The sequence below is a fragment of the Ipomoea triloba genome, chromosome 9 (genome assembly GCF_003576645.1).
Source record: "Ipomoea triloba cultivar NCNSP0323 chromosome 9, ASM357664v1".
NCBI classification, from domain to species: Eukaryota; Viridiplantae; Streptophyta; class Magnoliopsida; order Solanales; family Convolvulaceae; genus Ipomoea; species Ipomoea triloba.
The window spans coordinates 10,101,750-10,122,919 of NC_044924.1; the positions used below are offsets into that span (position 1 = coordinate 10,101,750).

At 33.8% G+C, this 21,170-nt stretch overlaps 4 protein-coding genes across 4 annotated transcripts; 2 read left to right on the top strand and 2 right to left on the bottom strand.

The window, feature by feature from the left end:
• Positions 1–595: 595 nt before the first annotated feature.
• On the bottom strand, positions 596–2,237 carry LOC116030128 (protein ELC-like). Its single transcript, XM_031272282.1, has one exon. It carries the CDS (start codon positions 2,043–2,045, stop codon positions 807–809), a length of 1,239 nt encoding a protein of 412 aa, XP_031128142.1. The 5' UTR covers positions 2,046–2,237; the 3' UTR covers positions 596–806.
• A 5,099-nt stretch (positions 2,238–7,336) lies between these two features.
• Positions 7,337–8,636, bottom strand: LOC116030142. The gene has a single exon (XM_031272303.1). The coding sequence runs from the start codon at positions 8,377–8,379 to the stop codon at positions 7,477–7,479; it is 903 nt and encodes a 300-aa protein (XP_031128163.1). The 5' UTR covers positions 8,380–8,636; the 3' UTR covers positions 7,337–7,476.
• Positions 8,637–15,002: 6,366 nt separating this feature from the next.
• LOC116030169 (putative phytosulfokines 6) lies at positions 15,003–16,231 on the top strand. Its single transcript, XM_031272337.1, has 3 exons — positions 15,003–15,123; positions 15,557–15,639; positions 15,885–16,231. The coding sequence occupies exons 1-3, from the start codon at positions 15,030–15,032 to the stop codon at positions 15,999–16,001; spliced, it is 294 nt and encodes a 97-aa protein (XP_031128197.1). The 5' UTR covers positions 15,003–15,029; the 3' UTR covers positions 16,002–16,231.
• Positions 16,232–17,344: 1,113 nt separating this feature from the next.
• LOC116030141 (ribosome production factor 2 homolog) lies at positions 17,345–20,123 on the top strand. Its single transcript, XM_031272302.1, has 6 exons — positions 17,345–17,544; positions 17,702–17,905; positions 18,465–18,710; positions 18,802–19,044; positions 19,132–19,197; positions 19,659–20,123. The coding sequence occupies exons 1-6, from the start codon at positions 17,476–17,478 to the stop codon at positions 19,776–19,778; spliced, it is 948 nt and encodes a 315-aa protein (XP_031128162.1). The 5' UTR covers positions 17,345–17,475; the 3' UTR covers positions 19,779–20,123.
• Positions 20,124–21,170: the final 1,047 nt, after the last annotated feature.

Below are 21,170 nucleotides of genomic sequence, written 5' to 3' on the forward strand. Positions count from 1 at the left end.
ACTCAAGCATCCCAAAATTCTAAAACATAAACACTTCCAGCTTTTCTCATTATGCCGCCATTGGTCAAGCATCCCAAATTTGTGGAACAAAAGGAATAATCTATAATATAACTATTCAAACCCAATAAAAGAATAAATATAGAATCCCAGAAGGCCAATAAAGAATAAGCATAATATCAGAAGTTCACTTCCAAAAATAGGAAGTAGCATCTTGTTTAATGCATCTGAGATGCCAGCAGCAAAATGCATATGCAGTTGTATATGAGAAGCGAGAAAACCAATATCACATATATCATCATTATTGCAAGTTGCCAAGTTGTGATGTTGAAACATATAATCCCAAATAATAAGCTAAACATATAATCCCAAATAACAAGCTAAATTGTGTTGGATCTACATGTGACCATCAAATAGACATAAAATGCATAAGCAAATCCACTAAGGTATTAATGACAAGAAATAACAATAATGAGAATGGCATGGCAAGTTAAGCTTCAATTGGACATCTAATAGGCCAATTTTCTAACTTCAGACAAATTCTCAATTTCATGAACAACTCATAATGATTCATCCACAACAATTTGTAAACACTGACTTCAACAAAACAATAAAAAGGCATGAATATCAATAGCTTATGGGGAAAAATACTCAATTTTTTACTACTAATACAAATAATTTCACTATTGCGAAAAGTTTCAAAATTTATAGAGCGATCAAGCATTAAAATTTTATTCACAGCTAACCAACCTTGAAATATATGAGATTGGCCTTATATTAAGGTTCATATCATTAAAATGGCTTGCCTATCATAAAGCATATTGTGAAGCCTTGGAAGCCATATTAGAAACATGGGCCTGCATCTGAGCAGCTCTAACTTTTGAGGCTGTAGCACGATGAAAGAACTGTTCGCGAGACAACAGCCTCACATTCCTCAAGTACTGGTCAAATGGTATTGCACCATCCTGTGCGGCCTTGTCCAATGAATAAATGGCGTCCTCTATAGCCAAATCCGAGGCAGAACAATCGAGCATCTGTTTAGAAAGAACATCAAAAGGCTCGAAAGCCTCATTAACATCCACAACCCCTAACTTGTTCAATTTAGCTTCATTGTCCTTCAGCCACCCCTCCAGTAAATCGGTGTTCATCAAAACCATCTGCAACTGCTGCTCCAATCCCTCTTTCTCATCCTGCATTTCCTTCAAACCCTTGTTCAACTGCTCCTCTCGCTGCCTCAATGCAGCTTGGGCATTAAACAGGCCTTCCATTTCTGCCTCCCTGGCCTTCCTCAACCCTGCTATATCACTATGCAAGTTCTCCACTAGCTTATTAATGGCATTCCGCTTAAAAACTTCAGACGGCTCATCCATTACCCTCCCTGTACCCCCGCCACTTCCATATGGAGACTGCGGAAATACACGGGGAGGTATGGCAGGCCGGACCGCGGGGGCAGGGCTTGTCAAATGAGATCCAATCGACGCAAAATTCGCACTAGTAGAAGGACTGGGGGTGGGGTTAGGGCTAGGGCTAGGGCTAGGGTTTGGATTGGGTCTCCGCTGGGAATACAGAGGGGGGTCGCGGCTAAAATAATGGCACAAATTGCGACCTAATTCAACAAGATTAGAACTAGGGTACAGCCAATTCTGAAGATACGGGATGGCAACGACGCCGGAAGGGTTGACGAAAGGGTGAGCCCGCTTGATGATCATGTCGCGAGTAGGATTCACGAAGACCAGAGGCGGGTGTTGAGGGTAGGACTCCATGAGCCAGATGATAACGGGGATATTATAGGTCACACCCTGGAACAGCATAGGGACGGTGCCGTCGACCTGGAGGAGATTGACAGTACGGCCATCGTTGTGGGTGAAGGTGCCGGTCTTGGGCTGGAGAGAAGGGTAGGCTTCGATTAGGGCGAGGATGTGTTGGCGGATCATCCACTTGAGCTCCTCGGAGTAGGGAAGAGCCGCCGGGCCTCGCTGGGAGAGAACGCTGCTCAGGAATTGCTGAGTGTATTGCATACTGGGAGGGTGGGCCGGCGGTGGAACCATCGTTGATCGATCGGAATTGGAAGAGGAGAAGCGCGATGGATCTTGGTTACGATGTGCTCGATCAAAGTTCTGAGAGAGAGGAAAGAATCGGAGGTCGCTTAGCGAGATAGATTTCCGCGTAACTGCGTCTCCACTAAGGAAAGCTGCGAGACAAATCTGGGAAATTTACGGCATCGCTGACGGGTTTGGGGTTTTTGCCTACGTTTTAATGAATAAAAATAAAAATAAGAGTAACGAAATTCACATTCAAACTACTTTACCATCAAAATATGAAATTATAATCAGACAAATTCAAATCATTAATTTACAAGATATGATGAATAAAAATGAACAGATTATTTTCATAAATATTATAAAATTTTAAAATGAGCTGTGTCATCTTTTAAATATTATAAAATTTTATTTATTTTTAACCATTAGATCTATTAGATCAATTGTTTAGATTTGTCCACACATAAAGCATGGTTAAGTGTACCTTCAATTAGTAAAATTGGGTCACACATCTTAATTTTATTGAAAAATAATAACAAATGTAGTTTTAACTTCTCTTTAGTATGTTTGTACTGGGATTAATATATTCCTCTATTTACCAAAATAATACCTTTAACAGTTTAGGGGTGACGATAAGATTAGTGTAAGGATTCGAATTCAATTAGGTTACAAGAGAGAGAGAGTCTATATACCATAACCTGCTATAGACTCTCCTATTCTATAGACTAAGCCAACCTGACTAAGCTACAGCCACTAGAACTAATAACATAGTATATAAAATAATAACAAAGAAATAGTAACAATAAATATATCATAACTTACAGATAATGATAAAAAATCATGTGATCAACGATTATTCTCATATAGTTTCTCAAATCGTTGGTTTCTTAACTTTTTTTATAATTTCACCTATGATGTTGTATTTTATTTTATTTCTTGGTTGTGGTTGACATGTCATGGGGGAGGGAATTACATGGATCTCTATTACCAATTACATTTGTGCTATTAGGAAGTTGATGGAGAGGGATTGGCAATGCAGAATTAAGCGGGTGTATCATAAGGCTAATATGGGTTGTTATGCCGTGGACTCAGGTCCATCTTGCAAGGTGGACCTGAGTCTACATCCACATATGCTATACTCTATATTCACATACACTATACTCTACATTCACAATTTGTAAATTCCACATTCACACATTACAGGATTATATGTTTAGTAACTATATTACCACTGTTATGCATTCACACATTCAAAACTTTATATTCACAGGTCCTATACTCCACATTCACAACTTGAGAACTCCACATTCACACATTACAGGGCTACAAGTTGCTAGAACTTCTTAACTCTATTACAGATTCACACATACATAACTCTACATTCACGATTTCTATACTCCATATTCACAATTTGAAACCTCCACATTCACACATTTCTGGGCAACTCTACATTCACACAATCATAAATCTACATTCACGCTTTCTATACTCTACATTCACACTTTGAAACCTCTACATTCACACATTTTTGGACAACTCTATATTCAACAATATGTTTACTAATTAAAAAAAAAAAAAGACAAAAACGACGTAGTTTTAGACCCAGGTCCACCTTTCCACAACATAATTTGCCGGCTAACATGTGAACTAGTTGGCTGGCAACAAGTGTGTAGGCTTCCAAACTTGCAGAATAATTAATTTTATTGACAAGAAAATAATATTATCCATGCAACATTGCGATGTGAAAGATATATGAGAATTGGTTAATACACGGTTAAATGAGTAATTTGAGAAAATTATATAAGTTATCTTAAGAAGTTTATCGTTCTAGTCAGTAAAGACAAACCCTTAGAGATTATTATTATGACTTCAAGATTACAAGTGAAGCTTTGTGTGTGGCTATGCCAATTACGACTAATGTTAATAAAATGAAAGAGCAATGTGATAAATTACTTACTTTTAGCTGGATCTCTGCTTTGGACAAAGAGTATGACATTCTAAGATCTCAGGTGTTGGGGAATAAGGAATTAAATTCGTTGGATCAGGATTTCTTTAAGATACACAATGCATCAAGGGATACTAACGAAATGTCTAAGCGATGTGTGTTTATGTCATAGAATAGTAGCATTGAAGCAAATGTTCTTATGTTACAAGGAAGTGGTGGTAATGAAAGTTATGGCTATTGAAGTGCAGATAGTTGTTGTTATTGAGGACGTTTTAGAAGAGGCTGTGGAAGACGCGAAGGACCAAGGGTATGCTTTAATTGTGGCGAGACGGGTCACTTATGAAACCAATGTGCTAAGCCACCTAGACAACAAGTGATTGCTAATGATACTTCTACGTCCATACTATGGTTATGACAGATGAAGAACTTAACATGTTTAATTAGATGAAAACATATTCTTCCTAACAATCTCCATCGAACCAAGCGTTTTCCTCAGCAAGATTTATCCAAACAGGTAATCATGTTACATGTGTTTCTTTCTCATCTCAACAGTGGGTCATTGACTTAGGGGCTAATGAGCATATGATAGGTAACCTAAGTGTCTTTACCACATACTTATCATCTAATCCCGGTACTACAGTTACGTTAACACATGGGTTTATTGCGTATGTTTTGCGTAAGGGTAGTGTCATTGCAACGCGTTCATCACCCCTAACTTTCTTTGTTTGTTTCAGCCTTCAGGGTCTTTTGATGAATAAGATTATTGCTAAAGGGAAGGAGGTTGGTGGTTTGTATGTGTTGGAAAAATTGTCTCCTATTGAGGTCACCCCTACTGATTTAATAGGTAATATTTCTCCTTTCCAGTTACATTATTGATATGGTCACCGATTTTTGTCAACTTTGAAGAAGTTATGCCCTAATCTATAGTCTTTATCTGTCCTGCAATGTGAGTCATGTGAGTTTTGCAAACATCATAGTGTTTCTTATTTTCCTCATGTTAATAACAAAGCCAATGCTTTGTTCGAGTGATGTCAACAAGTGGATTTTAGATACTTTATATATAACCTTTGTTGATGATTTCTTTGGATGTACTTGGTTATATCTCATGAAGTTTAGAGTTGAGCTATTTGATATCTTTTGTAACTTGTTACAGAAATTTGAACTCAGTTTAATAAAATTATTCAGTGTTTGAGAAAGTGATAATGCATAAAAGTATTTCTCTCAATCTTTCTCTACATATATAGGTCAAAATTGCATTATTCATAAGTCTTCTTGTGCTTACAGCCCCCAATAAAATTGTGTGGTTGAGCGCAAGAATCGCCATTTGTCAAAAGTTGCTCATGCTTTCTTGTTTCAAATGAAGGTATCTACGTTGTTCTAGGTTGATGTTATTCATACTGCTTGCTAGCTTTATGATTAACAGAATGCCTTTGTTTGTTTTTAATGGTCAAGTTCCTTATTCAATTGTATATTTGTCAAAATCTATGTTTTCCCTTCTTCCAAAAATCTTTGGGTGCACTTGTTATGTACAAGATCTTTGTAACTAACAAGGAAAACTTGATCCTAAATCTCTTAAATGTGTGTTCATAGGGTATTCGTACACTTAAAAAAGCTATAGGTGTTATTCTCCAAACTTAGGTTGGTATTTTGTTTCAACTGATGTTACTTTTTTTAAGATACCTTGTTTTCAAGAAATGCTTCTGAAATTGTCTCTACTCCAATGTTAGAAGATGATTTCCTAGCATACACAATTACTATTCCTATGTCTACTACGGGGTATATTTCTAGAGTTACACCACTAATTACACAAATCTATTCTAGGTGGCCAAGGGAAATGGCTGCATTGTTAGTTACACAGGTGGATACTCTTCATTTACCAGAATCTTTGTCAAATGATTTGGATCGTCCAATTTCCCTAAGGAAAGGTAAACGTCGTAGTTGTTTTCATCATCATATCTCTTCGTTTGTTTCCTATAATCATTTGTCAGTGTTTCTCATGCTTCTGTAGCCCAATTAGATTATATTCCTTGCATTAGGCTTTGTCTCATGATGGATGGATGACTGCTATGGAAAAGGAAATGGTTGTTCATGAGGACAATCAGACTTGGGAATTGGTTTCTCTCCCAAGTGGTAAATATGCTATTGGGTAAAAACAAACCCGACGGTTCAGTGGCTAGGTTGAAGACACAATTGGTAGTCAAGGGATATGCTCAAACATAAGCGGTATACTACACATAGACCTTTTCTCTTATAGCCATGTTAGTTGATATCCGTCCGTATGTTTATTTCTTTAGTCGCAGTTAATCATTGGTCGTTGTATTTGTTGGATGTTAAGAATGTATTTTTTGCATGGTGAATTGTATGTGGAAGTTTATATGGAGCAACCACCTGAGTTTATTGCTCAGGGTAGTATGTGAAAGTGTGTAGACTGAAAAAGTCTTTATATGGCTTGAAATAGTCTCTGAGAGCGTGGTTTTGGGGGTTTAGTAGTGTTATTGTTGATTTTAGCACATGTCGAAGTACTTATGATCATACCGTGTTTTTCAACCATACTAATCTTGGGTGTGTTTTGTTAATAGTGTATGTTGATGACACAGTGATCACAAGTAGTGATGCAAGAAAAATTGAGGCTCTAGGTCTTTTCTCAAAGAGAAATTTCATACGAAGGATTTGGGAGTCTTGAAGTACTTCCTAGGTGTTGAAGTTGCCCACCCTAAGAAAGGATAATTCTCTCGCAAAGGAAGTATGTGTTGGATATGTGTTGGATCTTCTAAAAGATACTGAGTTGCAAGGGTCAAAGCCTTGTGAGACGCCCATGGATCAGAGTATTAAGCTCATTGCTAGTGAAGGCGACCGCTCAATGATCCGGGAAGGTATAGGAAGTTAGTGGGAAAGTTGAACTATCTCACTATTACCCGGCCAAACATTGCTTTCTTGATAAGTGTTGTGAGTCAATTCATGGAAGATTCATTAGGATGCAATTGTTTGGGTTGTGAAATATATAAAGAGGGCTCCCAAGAAAGGGATCTTATATTGCTAGTCGGGAGCATACGAATATTGAGGCATTTTTTGATGCTGATCACCGAGTGATAGAAGGACGAAGGTCCACAACAAGGTACTGGCACAATCTGCACTAGTGATTGAGCCGGGACAGACATATCCTACTTAACATCCTAGTTAGATACCAACCACAAGAGGGAAGGGGAATAATTTTTTTCGTTTTCTTAGAATTGGGGGTGAGAGAATATGACTCGATTAGTTTTTAATTAACATGTTACTACTAGCTAATGTTTGTGTACAATGATGAATTGATGATGATGATGATTAATGTTTGATTCTAAAGGATCAGAAGAAATTAACAAACCAAATTTTCTTAGCAAATATATTAATCCATAAAAGAAAACATGGATCATGGACAATCTCAATCCTGCACCCACCAAACTCCATTATATTTTTTTTTTGGAGAAAATAGCAGGCTGAAAGACAAAAAAGAAACTAGTCTGCAGGATTCTTACGAGCTGCAATCAACAAAGAGAACCCAACATTTTCCTCTCCTTTCTGCTCCAAATTCTTCTCCTCTAACCACAACCTGCTGTCCAGTCCCCTTCTAGTCCTAAACATGAAAACCGCACCGCCGCCATCTGATGTCTCGTTAAACAACCACCCATGAACATCCCACATCATGTCCACCAACAATCCGTCCAAGAAAATTGTCTGGTTTCCTCGGAAGTTCCACTGCAACCTCTTCACCTCAATCACATCCCTCTTATCATCAACGCCCACCCACAGCGCCCAGTTCTTCGACCCCTTCCCTTCTCTCGCGCACCTGATCGTAATATCATGGCTTGCCCACCGTGCCCTGGCCGAGAAAACACAGCTCCCTGAAGAGAAAAACTCGCACCGTGAAATTAACGTTTGTTTCGCCACCTTCGCGGCAGAATCGCAGCATCTCTTGGCGTTTGATTCCTCGTCCTTGTCTCCGTGAAACAGGGCTATTTCCGAGTCGATCAGTACGAGGATGTAAAACCCTTTGATTGGTTCAGGCCCGGCATCATACGTAGCATTCGACAGATCCCAGAAAACTTCACTTCTCGCGCTGCACGATTCCATGGCTTTTGACCCTTTGATTTTCTCTATCTTCCCGGAATTCTTGAAAGAAGAAGACGAATATGGCCAGTCGGAAATACTGATCGAAAACCCCTGGCTTCCCAGGCTGCCCCATGTGATCTTAATCAAGAATCTCTTCTCTGTCGAGAGTTTTACCTCGTACCGGGAAGAAACACCGGTCTGGATCGAAGGAACCAAGTCATGATCAGGGGAAAGATCTGACGGCCCTGAACAGTATGAATCTGCTACTTTGATGGCATGTTCACTGTAACAACGCCCAATACTTCTCATGTTTTATTATCACCAAAAAAACCCGATTTTTCGAATACCCCAGAGGGAATTGAATTGAAGAAGAACAATAAGACTATAAGAGGAATTGAAGCCAGGGAATATGGCTATATGGTTCAATTCTTATCGATCCCTTGCTGTTGTAGCAAGAAAATCACAAGTTTTTGAAGGTTGAGGAAGACAAGACAGGAGTCAATTCAGGTGCCTTTCTTCTGGGAACAGTTTTTCTTCCTCGGAGCCTTGTTGGAGTATGTAACCGAAAAAAATTGTTAGATAAAAACAGGTTACACGCATTAAATAGGATTCCTTCACCTTAACAAAGACAAATCCCAATCCTAATATAACTTAAACAGTCAGATGATAAGAAGAATAATTCACTGTTAATTCTTAAATAAATTATTTATACTGACTTTTCAGTCACAGTTCATATATAGTATATATTTTTAAAAAATGCAGAAATTAACAAAGTGGATTAGTACTACATGCTGTGCTGGTTTGACCTGATCTGATTCAATTCTGAGAATGTATTAAATCTTTTTTAAATGTTGGGTTAATTAATGAAACTTAATTAGGAGAGTTAATCTATGCTTAAGACTTAATAGTGTCAGGTGGAATGGAAAGGGAAAAAAAAAGGTAGTTTAAAAGCCTCCTTTAATGATCATGTGAGAAAACGAAGATTGAGAATACTCTTCCAGTAATATTGGTATTGTAGTCTCTTGTTGGTAAGAGTAGGTTACAATACCTAAAACTCAAGACTTTATTTGGGTAATTAAATACGGTTTTATCCCTTTCAAAAAATACGGTTTTATTATACAATTTATCAATAAAAATTATTAGAAAAGGTATGAAATTGGCTCCCTCAATCTAATAAATAATATAATTAGTTCTCATAATTTATATCTATATCTATATTTTATTAATAAAAATAAAATCATCGATTTTAAATTCCCGTCCAAAACAGTACTATACCGTCTATACTGTTAAGAAAATATGGTAATATAATTCCTATTTGTACTACAATGGTACATGTAATAAAATTTTTAATACAATATATATTCTTTCCTACATTCCTATTCGTAATACCATTTTAGATTAAAATTACTAATCGTAATAGAGGTATATACTTCCCTTACTATTAATAAAAACAAAATCTTCTATTTTAACTTCTTGCCCAAAACAGTCATATACAAGGTTTGCGTAATATTGTAAAATATAGTAATACAATTCCTATTCGTACTACAATTGTGCATTCAAATATATTTTTCCTACTTTCATATTCGTAATACAATTTTAGATTAAAATTACTAATTGTAATATAATTGTATATATATTTCTCTGCAACGTAATCTATATCTATACTATTAATAAAAACATAATTTTCCATTTTAACTAGCGACTCAGATGCACACATGTGTGAAATTTGAAAATAATGATCCATGATTGAATCTCACCAACAACTTAGATGCTTTGTCGATCGAGTCAGAGCATGCATGGGAGACCTTTGGGTTTAGGGATTAAACCTTTGGGAACAACAACACATAAAAATGTCCTCATTGGAGTTTCAACAAGAGGACTATTAATTATGACTATTTTATGAACTTCAAAAAAATCATAAATATTTAGTGTAGGAAAGCATTATTTGCATTCAACAATGTGTGTGTCTTAAATATTTCTAGGACCATACTACACATCCATATATTTACCGTACACATACAGGCTCTCTCAACAATGGAATGTTTAGATAGTTATTACATGTTTATGATGTGACATTTTTGTCACATTCGGAAATGGCTTTTTGCGAGTGACAATTATAAAGGTAAACATTTTCCATATATATTATAGAGGTAAACATTTTCCTAAATTATATTGCATATTGATATGCATGCCAACAAGAGTACTACTAATTATGTTTGCTTTAATAACGGGTTAATATAAAAGACTTACGTAGAAACGTAACTATTTCATTGTTAGGTCATGGAATGTGATTGATGCCTAATTTGGTAGTGTGAATACATATCCGCTTGATATTGTTACAAGTTATTCTCACATTTTGGTGTTGAATTTCACAATTATCACTTGTGCAGGCCAGGCAGCAATTGTAGTTGAGAACATTAAATATTTTCGAAGTTGAGAAGTTTAATTAGAGATGGAGACTTGATGGGTTTCCCTGCCCAGTTCTTGTGTCCATTCTCATCCAAACAGGATTTAGAATTAAAGAGTGATGTGATATCCCACATGGAAGAGTCCCACAGAGGATCAAAAGTGGACAAATAAGTCATATGTTGATGATGTTATGTATGTGAGGTTGTTTTTTGAGCAATGGTGGTTTGGGACAGTTGCCTGAATTTGGAAACCATGATGATATATGCTTTGAATCCACTCACTACAACTGCCAGTTGGAAGTGCCAAATTAATTAATTCAAACATTTATCATTTTCCTTTCTATTCATGTAACTGATGCTTCCTTTCAACTGATTCGTTCACTTAGGTTTAAATTGGTATCTCATTGACTAACCAAAGCCAAGTTTTCTATGGCTATGTTTGGCAAACCTAGCTGAAAAGGTAGCTTAAAGCTGAAAACTGAAAAGCTATAAGTTCGAAGCTGAAATCTGAAGAGCTGTTAAGCTAGCTGTTATAATTAAAAGTGTTTGGTAAAATTAGCTTTTTGATAAGCTGATAAATGTAAAAAGACTAAAAAGGACATCTTCGTACAATTTAAATAGGTTTGTTTATATATTAAAATACAAAATAATGAAATCAATATATTTTAATAAAATATAAAGTAATAACATATATTTGAAATCATATAAAGTAAAACAAAATGTTTATAATTCATAAAATTAGTTCATACAAAAATCAATGTTCAAACACAAATGTTAAATTGAAATTACAACCAAACATATTGAAGAGAAAAAGTCAAAAAAAGTTTTAATTGGAAAGGGTAAATGATGTTATTTCTTTAAAATAATAAGGTTAAAGATGGAAAAAAAAGTTAGGAAGCTATTAGCTTATTTTGAAACGCTACCTTAAATAGCGTTCAAAAATAAGCTCTTATTTTAAGCTACTAGCTTATTTTAGGAACATTACCAAACAGAGCTTATAGCTTATTAGTAGCTTAAAATAAGCTATAAGCTTCTAAATAAGCTTTGCCAAACAGAGCCTATGTAATTGTTAACTTGGAACTAACATCTCAATCTCATTATTTGTAAATATTAGAGTTGTGTTAGAGACAACCCCTATTTTTACTGCGTAACTTTTCACTTAGCTTCTTTACATGGATAAAAACAAAATAAAAAATATAAGAATTTTTTTTTGTGTGTTAAAAGGATTTTGTTTGTTTTTTTTTTGTTTTTTGTTGCGTTATAGAAATATAGGGCCTAATATGACATATGTCTAGTATGGAACAATGTCTTATTCGGTGAAGTGATGCGGGAAATAAACATTATTCTTGTAAATAATATAGTTCTGTTATGTAAAGATTAAGAAAATATTAAGCATTGGATAATAGATTAGCCTTTAATATATGTGCACTATGTCAAGATCACAAGGAGTTAAATTTTGAATGATTTTTTTCTGTGCCATATAGGATATATAAGAAAAAGGTGGAAAAATTTGACCAAAAAAAGAAAAAATAAAATATATTTACGCTCTCAGGTAGTGCATGACGGGTGCAACAGAAATTGAATCCCACCAAAATGTAGTATTTGCATGAGAAAAAACTTACTAAAAATTTCACCCGGCCAGCCATCCAAAATTTCATTTCCAATATTGGGATGCTCTAATAGAAATGGTGTACTTGACTAAATAAATAAATAATCATATATACATACACACACAATTTCATATTCAACTTGGATGCATTGGGATTTTTCCATGAACCTACAAGTAGGGCAAGTAGGCAAGGAACTATTGAATTAAATATTGGCAAACAGGCAAATGAGACAAAACACATAGCATCACTTAATATTTATATAATGAAATTTTTTGTCTTATTTGGAAATGCATTATAAACAACAACAGAGTGAAAGGGAATTGAAGAGTTGATGGTGAGGAAGTACATAAAAACACATGCAGCACTATGCAATTCTACTATTACAAAGCTTGTATCAGTCAGATTTTATAAATTTAAAATATTATTGAAAAAATACTGACGGTAAGAATGTTACCGGAGTATATTGAGATCTGAATAGTAATAGTGGAATACAACGAGTAATCAGTACAAGAGTGTTCGTGTGTAAAAACCAAGTCCCATCTTCTACCACAAGTCTGCTACTTATACTATGGCTGCAACGGCTCTTCTTCTAGTGACTGTAACGGAGTGCTGGTAATGGTGAGCTGCATTGAGTGCTGGATTGTGATAATAAAGAGCCATTGGAGTAATTATCATCCCATCAATGTGTCGTCTTTGTGTAACGAGTGACCGCTTGTTACTTTCGGGTCAGTGCTGATGATTCGGGTCTAGTGCAGATGCCCAATTATCCTGTGAAATACGTAATAACTTCTCATGCATACCCGTGTGTGTAAATTTTCAATCTCAAGATCCAAAAAAAAAAAAAAGAGTTAACAGTTACGACTTACGAGTGACTAACCTCCCTCCATAGTAGTTTGATTTAGAGAAGCTTCAAAGTCTTTTCATCTTATACTTTCTCTCCGTAATTCAAAATAGTACGGAGTATATATCATGTAAAATGATATGCCTGACTGTGTGAGAATTCATTGTTTAAATAACTTAGAGGACCTCTTTGGTAAATAATTGGCCAATCAGTTAATTTTGATCTATTTGATTATTATTAGTTGTTTGACTTGGTTAAAAAATTAATATAATTGTTTAGTTAATAAGCTTTTTGTAACTCCCGAATACTAAATTTCAAAAGACTACTCAAAGCAACATTTTCAATTAGCATTTTGAGAAAAGAAATTATACCAAATAGCTATCAGCTAATTTACCAAACACTTTTCTACAATCAACTAATATTATCAATTAATTATACATTCTAACCCAATCAGCTAACAAAATCAACTAACAACCATTTATCAAACAGGGCCATAGTTCATCGCAAGTAATCAATGCTCAAACAATTTATTACCTTTATTACCTTATACTAGTAAATACTTACCACACGCGTATTGTGCGAATAATCTGATATCCACTGTGTATTTTTAAATTAATGTTTAAAAATTTATCAAAATATCATTCGGTCTCCTAGCATATATCAATGATATGTAAGATTATCATTTCATTTCAACAAAACAATGATACAAAACATTTTTTTTAAGTTTATGTTAGGGGCCTAATTTTATTTTATTAAGTTTGTGTGTGTGTGTATATATATATATATATTTGTATTGCATGTATGTAGATTGTAGATATTAGAGTCATTTCCATTTTTGGTCCTACTGTTATTGTGGCATTGCCAATTTTAGTCCACTTCATTAATTTTTGCCACATTGTAGCCAGTCTTATTTAGTCTTTGCCACTTTTAGTTCACCGTTAAAATTTTCGTCAAATTGCCATCCAAAATAGGGGTATTTTTGGTCTTTTCATGCTTTGGTCATCTCCTTGACCCTTTGCAGTGGCTTTCCTTACACATTTTCATCCACTGAAGAGGTCCGACGAAAGCTATGTGAGCCCCATTACAAAGCCATTGCTTTCACCGGACCTCTTCATTGGATGAAAATCTGTAAGGAAAACCACTACAAAGTGTAAAGGAGATGATCAAAGCATGAAAAGATCAAAATACCCATGTTTTGGATTGTTATTTGACGAAAATTTTAACGGTGGACTAAAAGTGGCAAGGACTAAATAAGACTTGGCGCAATATGACAAAAATTAATGAAGTGGACTAAAATTGGCAATGCCCCAATAACAATAGGACCAAAAATGGAAATGACTATAGATATTATTACTATTTGTCCAAACCATTAACTTATAAATTTAGTCAAATTTGCACCAAACAAAGTCTTAAAGAATATTAATATTTAATACCATATAGAAAATATTACATTTTCTCCGAATCTGATCTAAACTTGGTATTTGTCCATTTTCAACTCTAATCTTAACATTAGTTACAGTTCATAATATTTTAATTTCTTTATTTGCGTAGGTATCACACTTGTGTGAGACCGTCTCACAGATCATTATCCGTGTGACGGGTCAGGTCAAGATGTAATACTTTTACATTTTGATATAAAATATTACGTTTTTCATCAAAAATATTATATTTTTTCTCTTATAAGTAATGAACGTATTATATTTGCTCTCAAAAGTATTACGTTTTCTTTTATAAGTAACCGACACTTTATTCCTAATTAGTGTTACATTAGTATTATGTTTTGTTTTATAAGCAACAAACACTTTATTCCTAATTAGTGTTACATTAGTTAGTATATATAAGTAATACATTTTATATTGACTCAACTCGTCTGAGGATAATGATCCAAAATATTGAAATGATTACCTTCTATTTAAAATTAGAACGAAAAACACATGTTGTTTTGTCCATTCATTTCTTTTGTTCCAGAAATATATGCTGTCTTGTATACCATTCGTTCCTTTCGTTAGTTATGCCTTCTCTACTATATAAATAACAATGGAGAGAGAAGAGAAGAAGCCAACTGAAGATCATCACAAAAGAAACAATAAAAGAAGAAAAATGAAACAAATTGTCATATTCTTCCTTAGTTCCCTTCTAGTTTTACTATTCGTTTCCAGCTCCAAATGCGCCCGTCTCCAGCCATCAATTCAAGGTATTTTCAATTTTTTTTTCTTTTTCTTTGTTTTTTTTTAATAAAAAAAAAATCTAACACGGTATACAATTGATTTTTGAAATGTTAGGAAATGATAATTCGTAAATTATATTAAATTGTGAATTGTATATGCTATTCCTCTTTTACTAAAAGAACGAATCAATAGTTTTTCTGTTTTTCATTCAGCATATAATAATTACTTAAGTCAAATAAATTACTCAAAGTGTGAATGAATTATTATTAAATTAAAAACAATAAATTATTTCATTAAAATACAAAAAACTATATAACAATAGTTAATGACATTAACTTAATTAATGCATATGAACTGCTTTAACTTATGCATTTATTTGAATTTATATATGAATTGGATTAATTCATTTATTAAATTACATTATTAATAGAATATTTTTTACACGATCTATACTACCAGTGTTCTCAGATGAGCAGAAGATACAAGTTATTAGACCAACTCAGGAAAAACCTTCTCTAAAGTCACAAGAAGACTTATCCGCCGTAAGTAGGAATTAACACATCTCTTTTTTTTTTTTTGCATTAAACTATTGATATCAATTATATTATATATAGCGAGGGTCATAAATGTGTTACGTTATATATATATATATATATAATTATACTATAATTTTTTGTATATATGGTACAATTTCATATGAATATAGTATATTCATATAGTATTATAAAAAATGTTGATATTACATATGAAAGTCTCTGATCAACATATACATAATATTATTTTGTAGCTGATGGGTTTGGAAGAATCATGCGAGGATAATGATAAAGACTGCCTCAGTAGAAAGATGGTTTTAGAGGCTCATTTAGACTACATTTACACCCAAGGTCGCAAACCTAACAGCTAAATTATACTAAATGTTTTATTTTATTTTATTTTATTTTAATTTTTACAATATATATGACAAAATATAGCAAGCTAGAGAAGATGATATTAAATATGTAACCCCACTTAAATACTAGTGGATTGGGAAGGTATAATGATGCATATGTGCATGTGTATAGCTATATCTTTATGTATATATGTAGAGTATAAACTCGACCACTTCTTTAATTAATAAATTGATACTCTTAACTCTTTTTGGGTTATTACTTTACCTTTTTTTCTTTTTTTTTTTTAATTTTACTTGACTCTACTACATTGTAATATTTGAAATGTTTACTTCTTTAATCTTTGTGAACAACATATGATATTTGTGTCCCAAAGGCTTTTGAGTTATACGAATCCCCTATTGTATAGAGAAACCAATATGGCCACTTTGCCTCTTAATTAGACCGGGCCAATACAAACGAAGATTAGTTTGAATATGGTACGAACTTAAAGGTGTCTCCTACAATTAGGACTGCTCAAGACACCTCGTGGTCTAATCCCAAAAAAAAAATGTAACAATCTGATGAGACTAAATGTGAAATTATCTCTTTTTGTATATTATGTTGAATTCACTCCTGTCTAACCGTGAAGAAAGACATATGATTTTTTTTTTTTTTTTGGTTTCTAAAAGGACTTGCTGAGTTTTGAGTGAATGAATCATAATTTTTGTACTTAAATATCATAAATTTAATTTTCAAAATTATCTCAATCTAAATTTACTCAATATATACCAAAATAGTAACTACGAGTTTCCTGTCGTTTATAACAAAAGCCTCAAATACATGGAGCGTACATTCAATCCCAGTGGATTTAAGTTGTTATGTCATGGACCCGGGTCCATGTTCACAATTCCATAACTCAATGTTCATAATTTCATAACTCCATTTCACAATTTCATAACTTCATGTTCACAATTTTATTACTCCATTTCACAGTTTCATAACTTCATGTTAAACAATTTCATAATTTCATGTTCACAATTTCATAACTTTATGTTTAACAGTATAACACAATTTTTGAACCTATATAACAAAATTGTGAATATAGAGTTAAAAAATTGTGAATATTGAGTAATGTAATTTTGTATATTGAGATCTAAAATTGTGAATATATAGCTCTAAATTTGTGAACATAGAGTTTCTAAATTTGTGAACATTAAGTTCAAAATTTGTAAACATAGACCCGCGATGGCATAATTTGCCAGTGGATTTGGGCTGAGCCCATTAAAGTGTTTCTGATATCAAATGCATTTATATGGTCCAATAAGTCCAAAAATATAATTATTGGCCCAGAAGCACATCTTTTATCTCAAAGACGGAAAATCCCTTTCGTCATTCAGGAAAAAACCCTAAACCCTTGTACCCTTCACCCGGCGCCTAGCTCACTGCGAGTCGGCTTTCATCCCCAGTCTCTTTTTTTTTTGTACTTGTTTGCATATCTTTCAGCTAAAAATGATGAAGATAAAGACCCCAAAGAAAGGAAGAATCCGGAGAGAGCTTGAAAAACGTGCCCCTAAACTCGTAAGTTTGATATTTTTTACGCAGTAAAATTTTGTTCTATTGTGCGCGATCAAGTTCTGTATGTAAAGGCTTTGATTTTTGGAGGTTTTTGTTTAAGATGCCATGCATTTTAGGCTTCAAGAATTTTATTTTGATTCATATGTGTATATATCTGCAGGTGGAAGGTGGGAAGAAAACTTTAATACTTCACGGTACAAAAACTAGCCATGTATTAAATGCTGTATTGACTGAGCTTTATCACCTGAAGAGGGATAATTCGGTTAAGTATAGCAGGAAGAACGACAATATTAGGCCGTTTGAGAGTGGCGGCGAAACTTCCTTGGAGTTTTTCTCTCAAAAATCTGATTGCAGCATTTTTGTGGTAAGTGAAACAGAACCTTTTTATTTTTTTGCTTTTATTTTGTAATTCAAATTTAATATTTATCTGCACATGGTAAGTGGCATGAATTTATTTGTGTATCTATTTGACTGGCATGGATACATACATGCTTAGATAACAAGTGTAATTCTTTTTTGTTAAGAAGATATTAACAAACTTTTATTTTGAGCTCAATTGAAGTTTGTGTAAAAATTCTGAACATTTTTAAGATGATAATTGGTAACTGTGTGTTCAACTGTTCATCAACTTAAAGGTACTTGATCTTGATAACTGTTCTTCAACATGAACATCATTACCTCTTTTTATATCTTGTTGCTGTAAATATCTGGATTTGGATAAAAAAAAGTGTTCATTTTTATACATGTTTACTCTTGAAGTAGCATAAGTTGAATCTCAACAATAATGTGTGTTTCTAACTTGTATGAAGAGAAAGATTCTTGTTGGGTTGAAAATGAGAGAAAATAAGTAGATGGTTTCAGCGCCCTTTCTTATGTCTTATATCCTGAGTGCAATGCCCACAATATTCTTTATTGTTCTGCAGTATGGATCTCACTCAAAGAAGCGACCTAACAATCTTGTTATTGGACGAACTTATGATTACCACATCTATGATCTTGTTGAGGTGGGCGTGGAGAACTTCAAAAGCATGGAGGCTTTCTCTTATGATAAAAAATTGGCTCCAAAAATTGGATCAAAACCTTTCTTCGCCTTCATTGGAGAAGGATTTGAGAGTGTTGAAGAGTTGAAGCATTTGAAAGAAATGTTACTTGATTTATTTCATGGGGAGGTTTGTATAAGGTTTCTTCTTTACTTCCAGTTCTTCTTTCCTCTTCTTGAGTTTGAAGTGTGCCATCTTAAATGGGATCTCATCTATGCAGGTTGTGACAAATTTAAACCTTGCTGGATTGGATCGTATTTATATATGCACAGCTCTGCCATCAAATAAGGTGTTCTTAACTCATTGTGCATTACGGCTAAAAAAATCTGGCACCAAAGTTCCTAAGATAGAGTTGGTTGAGGTTGGCCCATCTATGGATTTGGTAGTTCGACGACATCGTCTTCCTGATGAGAGATTAAAGAAAGAGGCTATGAAAACTGCTCCTGATAAAATGAAGAAAAAGGTTTGTCAATAATATTACCTTTCAATTGTCTGTATCATGTCTACAGAAACTGTTGTATGTTGTTGCTGACCCTGTTTCCATTTTCAGGAGAAAAATGTTGTAAAAGATGCTATTCAAGGAAAACTTGGGAAGATTTATATTCCTGATCAAAAGGTAATGGAAAAATGTATTTTAATCTTTTAATGATCTTTACATTAATTGATAGTGAACTATGAACCATGAACTATTACATGGTGGCTTACACTGAGTTTTCCCGTATTTCTTGGACATTGATTCTTAAGACAGAGGGTGGTGAGGCGCATCAATTTATGATTTATAAGTGCTATTCTGTCCTTTGGGAGTTGTGAGATAGAACCGTCCAGATTATGTGTCATTTCAAACCAAATAGGAGCATCCTGTGATTAATAATGAGATGATCTCTTTGATTTATATTCTGATTTATCAGTAGTATGAAATATCAATGTGCAGTGCAGTTATCACATATGCAATTTATGAACTGCTAATGAATCCTCGATTGCACAAATCTTTTTTTTTTATTACTCGTGCTGATAAAGCTGCAGCTTCTATACTAACCTAGTCATTAATTGCTGACCCTTTTTTTTGTGTGTGTGTAGGTTGGGAGTGTGCCACTGCCTAACAAGTCAAAAGGACTTAAGAGGGAGCGCAGGGAAGCTAAGATGAAGAGTGGAACAGACCAGCCAGAAGAAAAGAAACAAAAGATGGATTCTGAATGATTCTTATTTTGCCAGTAGGTAGTGTGGCCTCTTGAAGGTCTTGCTATTTTTCTTTTAGGTCAATGCAATTCTAATTTTGCATTTACCAATCTGTGTCTGTGCTGTTCTCTACCAATCTAATTCTTGATTTTGCTATGGCGGATTGATATTTTAAGCGTTTATTACTTCACATTCCATTTTAAATGGCATCTAAATCCATACACATACTGTTTGAGGCAACTTGCGCATCAAATGGTCATTTTTGTAGTCTGGGTTAAGTCCATTATATTTTGTATCTGATATGATATTGGTGTACTTGGTTCCAAGGAATATACCTTTATATTGTTGCTCATATTGCTTTAACAATCCATTTGTTAGTTCTGGAGATTCTGCTTTGTGAATTGTGATCAACGAATTTACCTGTGATGGGCTTGCATAGGCCATAGGGAAAGACATGCTATTCTGAACTAGGTCTGGAATAACCCTGAGATTTTAGATTGATATTCTACCCAAGATAGAGTTTTACTTTCATCCGCTCTAGTATAAAATATATAATAATTTTTTTGATAATGAGGAAATTTATAACGCATTAGGTAAATATTGAATATAAATACTATTTTAGGGGTGTGTATTGGATAAATATTGAATATAAATATGGGATAAAAGAATTAAGGGTGTGTTTGGTTTATGGTTTTTTTTTTTTGGAGTTAATTTCATTTTTGGTCATTTAGATTTATAGGTGACAATTCACTTTTAGTATTGTTTATCAGAACATCGTTAAATACAATGATATTTTAATCTTTTTAATACAAAGTATGTTGAATCGCTATATTTTTTATGTTTATTTTTTGAAAATATCAATAATTGAAGATTGAAATATTCTTGCATTTAATAATATTTAAACTATTTTGTTGATAAAAGACAAAAAAATGGTCATGCCACAATAATACTAGGATTAAAACTAAAAGTGAATGTTCTAATAAAAAAGGATTAAAAGTGGTATTATTTTATCTTATTGGTAATATAATTTTTAAGTTTGGATTAATACTTTATTTTTTTTTGTTCATATTAATTCTTTGGATGTCATATGATCAATTATCTTGATTTTTTATTTTGTAACATTTATTTCCAAAACATCAATAATTATTCTAATTCTACCTTTCAAACGTATTACAAGACCCATGGAAAACCCAGATTTTGCATTAAGATTTCACATTTTCTCTCTTTCTTCTCCCTCTCCTTCACATCACTTGTGCTTTTCTCGAAAACTGTGAAAAAACCATTAATGTGGATGCCTTGCCAGACCCCAAAAAGTTAGCGAACTCTAAAACGAGTTTGGCGGCAAAATGTTCCAATTACACGGATCTCAACGTCCTCCAGGCTCCACCCTTGGTTCACCCATATCCATGTGAG

What these genes read in the sequence shown, in the direction of transcription:
- LOC116030128 (XM_031272282.1), bottom strand. Translation starts at nt 2,045, where the DNA reads ATGGTTCCACCGCCGGCCCACCCTCCCAGTATGCAATACACTCAGCAA.
- LOC116030142 (XM_031272303.1), bottom strand. Translation starts at nt 8,379, where the DNA reads ATGAGAAGTATTGGGCGTTGTTACAGTGAACATGCCATCAAAGTAGCA.
- LOC116030169 (XM_031272337.1), top strand. Translation starts at nt 15,030, where the DNA reads ATGAAACAAATTGTCATATTCTTCCTTAGTTCCCTTCTAGTTTTACTA. An exon ending in TCTCCAGCCATCAATTCAAG is followed by an intron (nt 15,124 to 15,556) that starts GTATTTTCAATT and finishes CTATACTACCAG; the next exon opens with TGTTCTCAGATGAGCAGAAG. An exon ending in CACAAGAAGACTTATCCGCC is followed by an intron (nt 15,640 to 15,884) that starts GTAAGTAGGAAT and finishes ATTATTTTGTAG; the next exon opens with CTGATGGGTTTGGAAGAATC.
- LOC116030141 (XM_031272302.1), top strand. Translation starts at nt 17,476, where the DNA reads ATGATGAAGATAAAGACCCCAAAGAAAGGAAGAATCCGGAGAGAGCTT. An exon ending in AAAAACGTGCCCCTAAACTC is followed by an intron (nt 17,545 to 17,701) that starts GTAAGTTTGATA and finishes ATATATCTGCAG; the next exon opens with GTGGAAGGTGGGAAGAAAAC. An exon ending in TTGATTTATTTCATGGGGAG is followed by an intron (nt 18,711 to 18,801) that starts GTTTGTATAAGG and finishes TCATCTATGCAG; the next exon opens with GTTGTGACAAATTTAAACCT.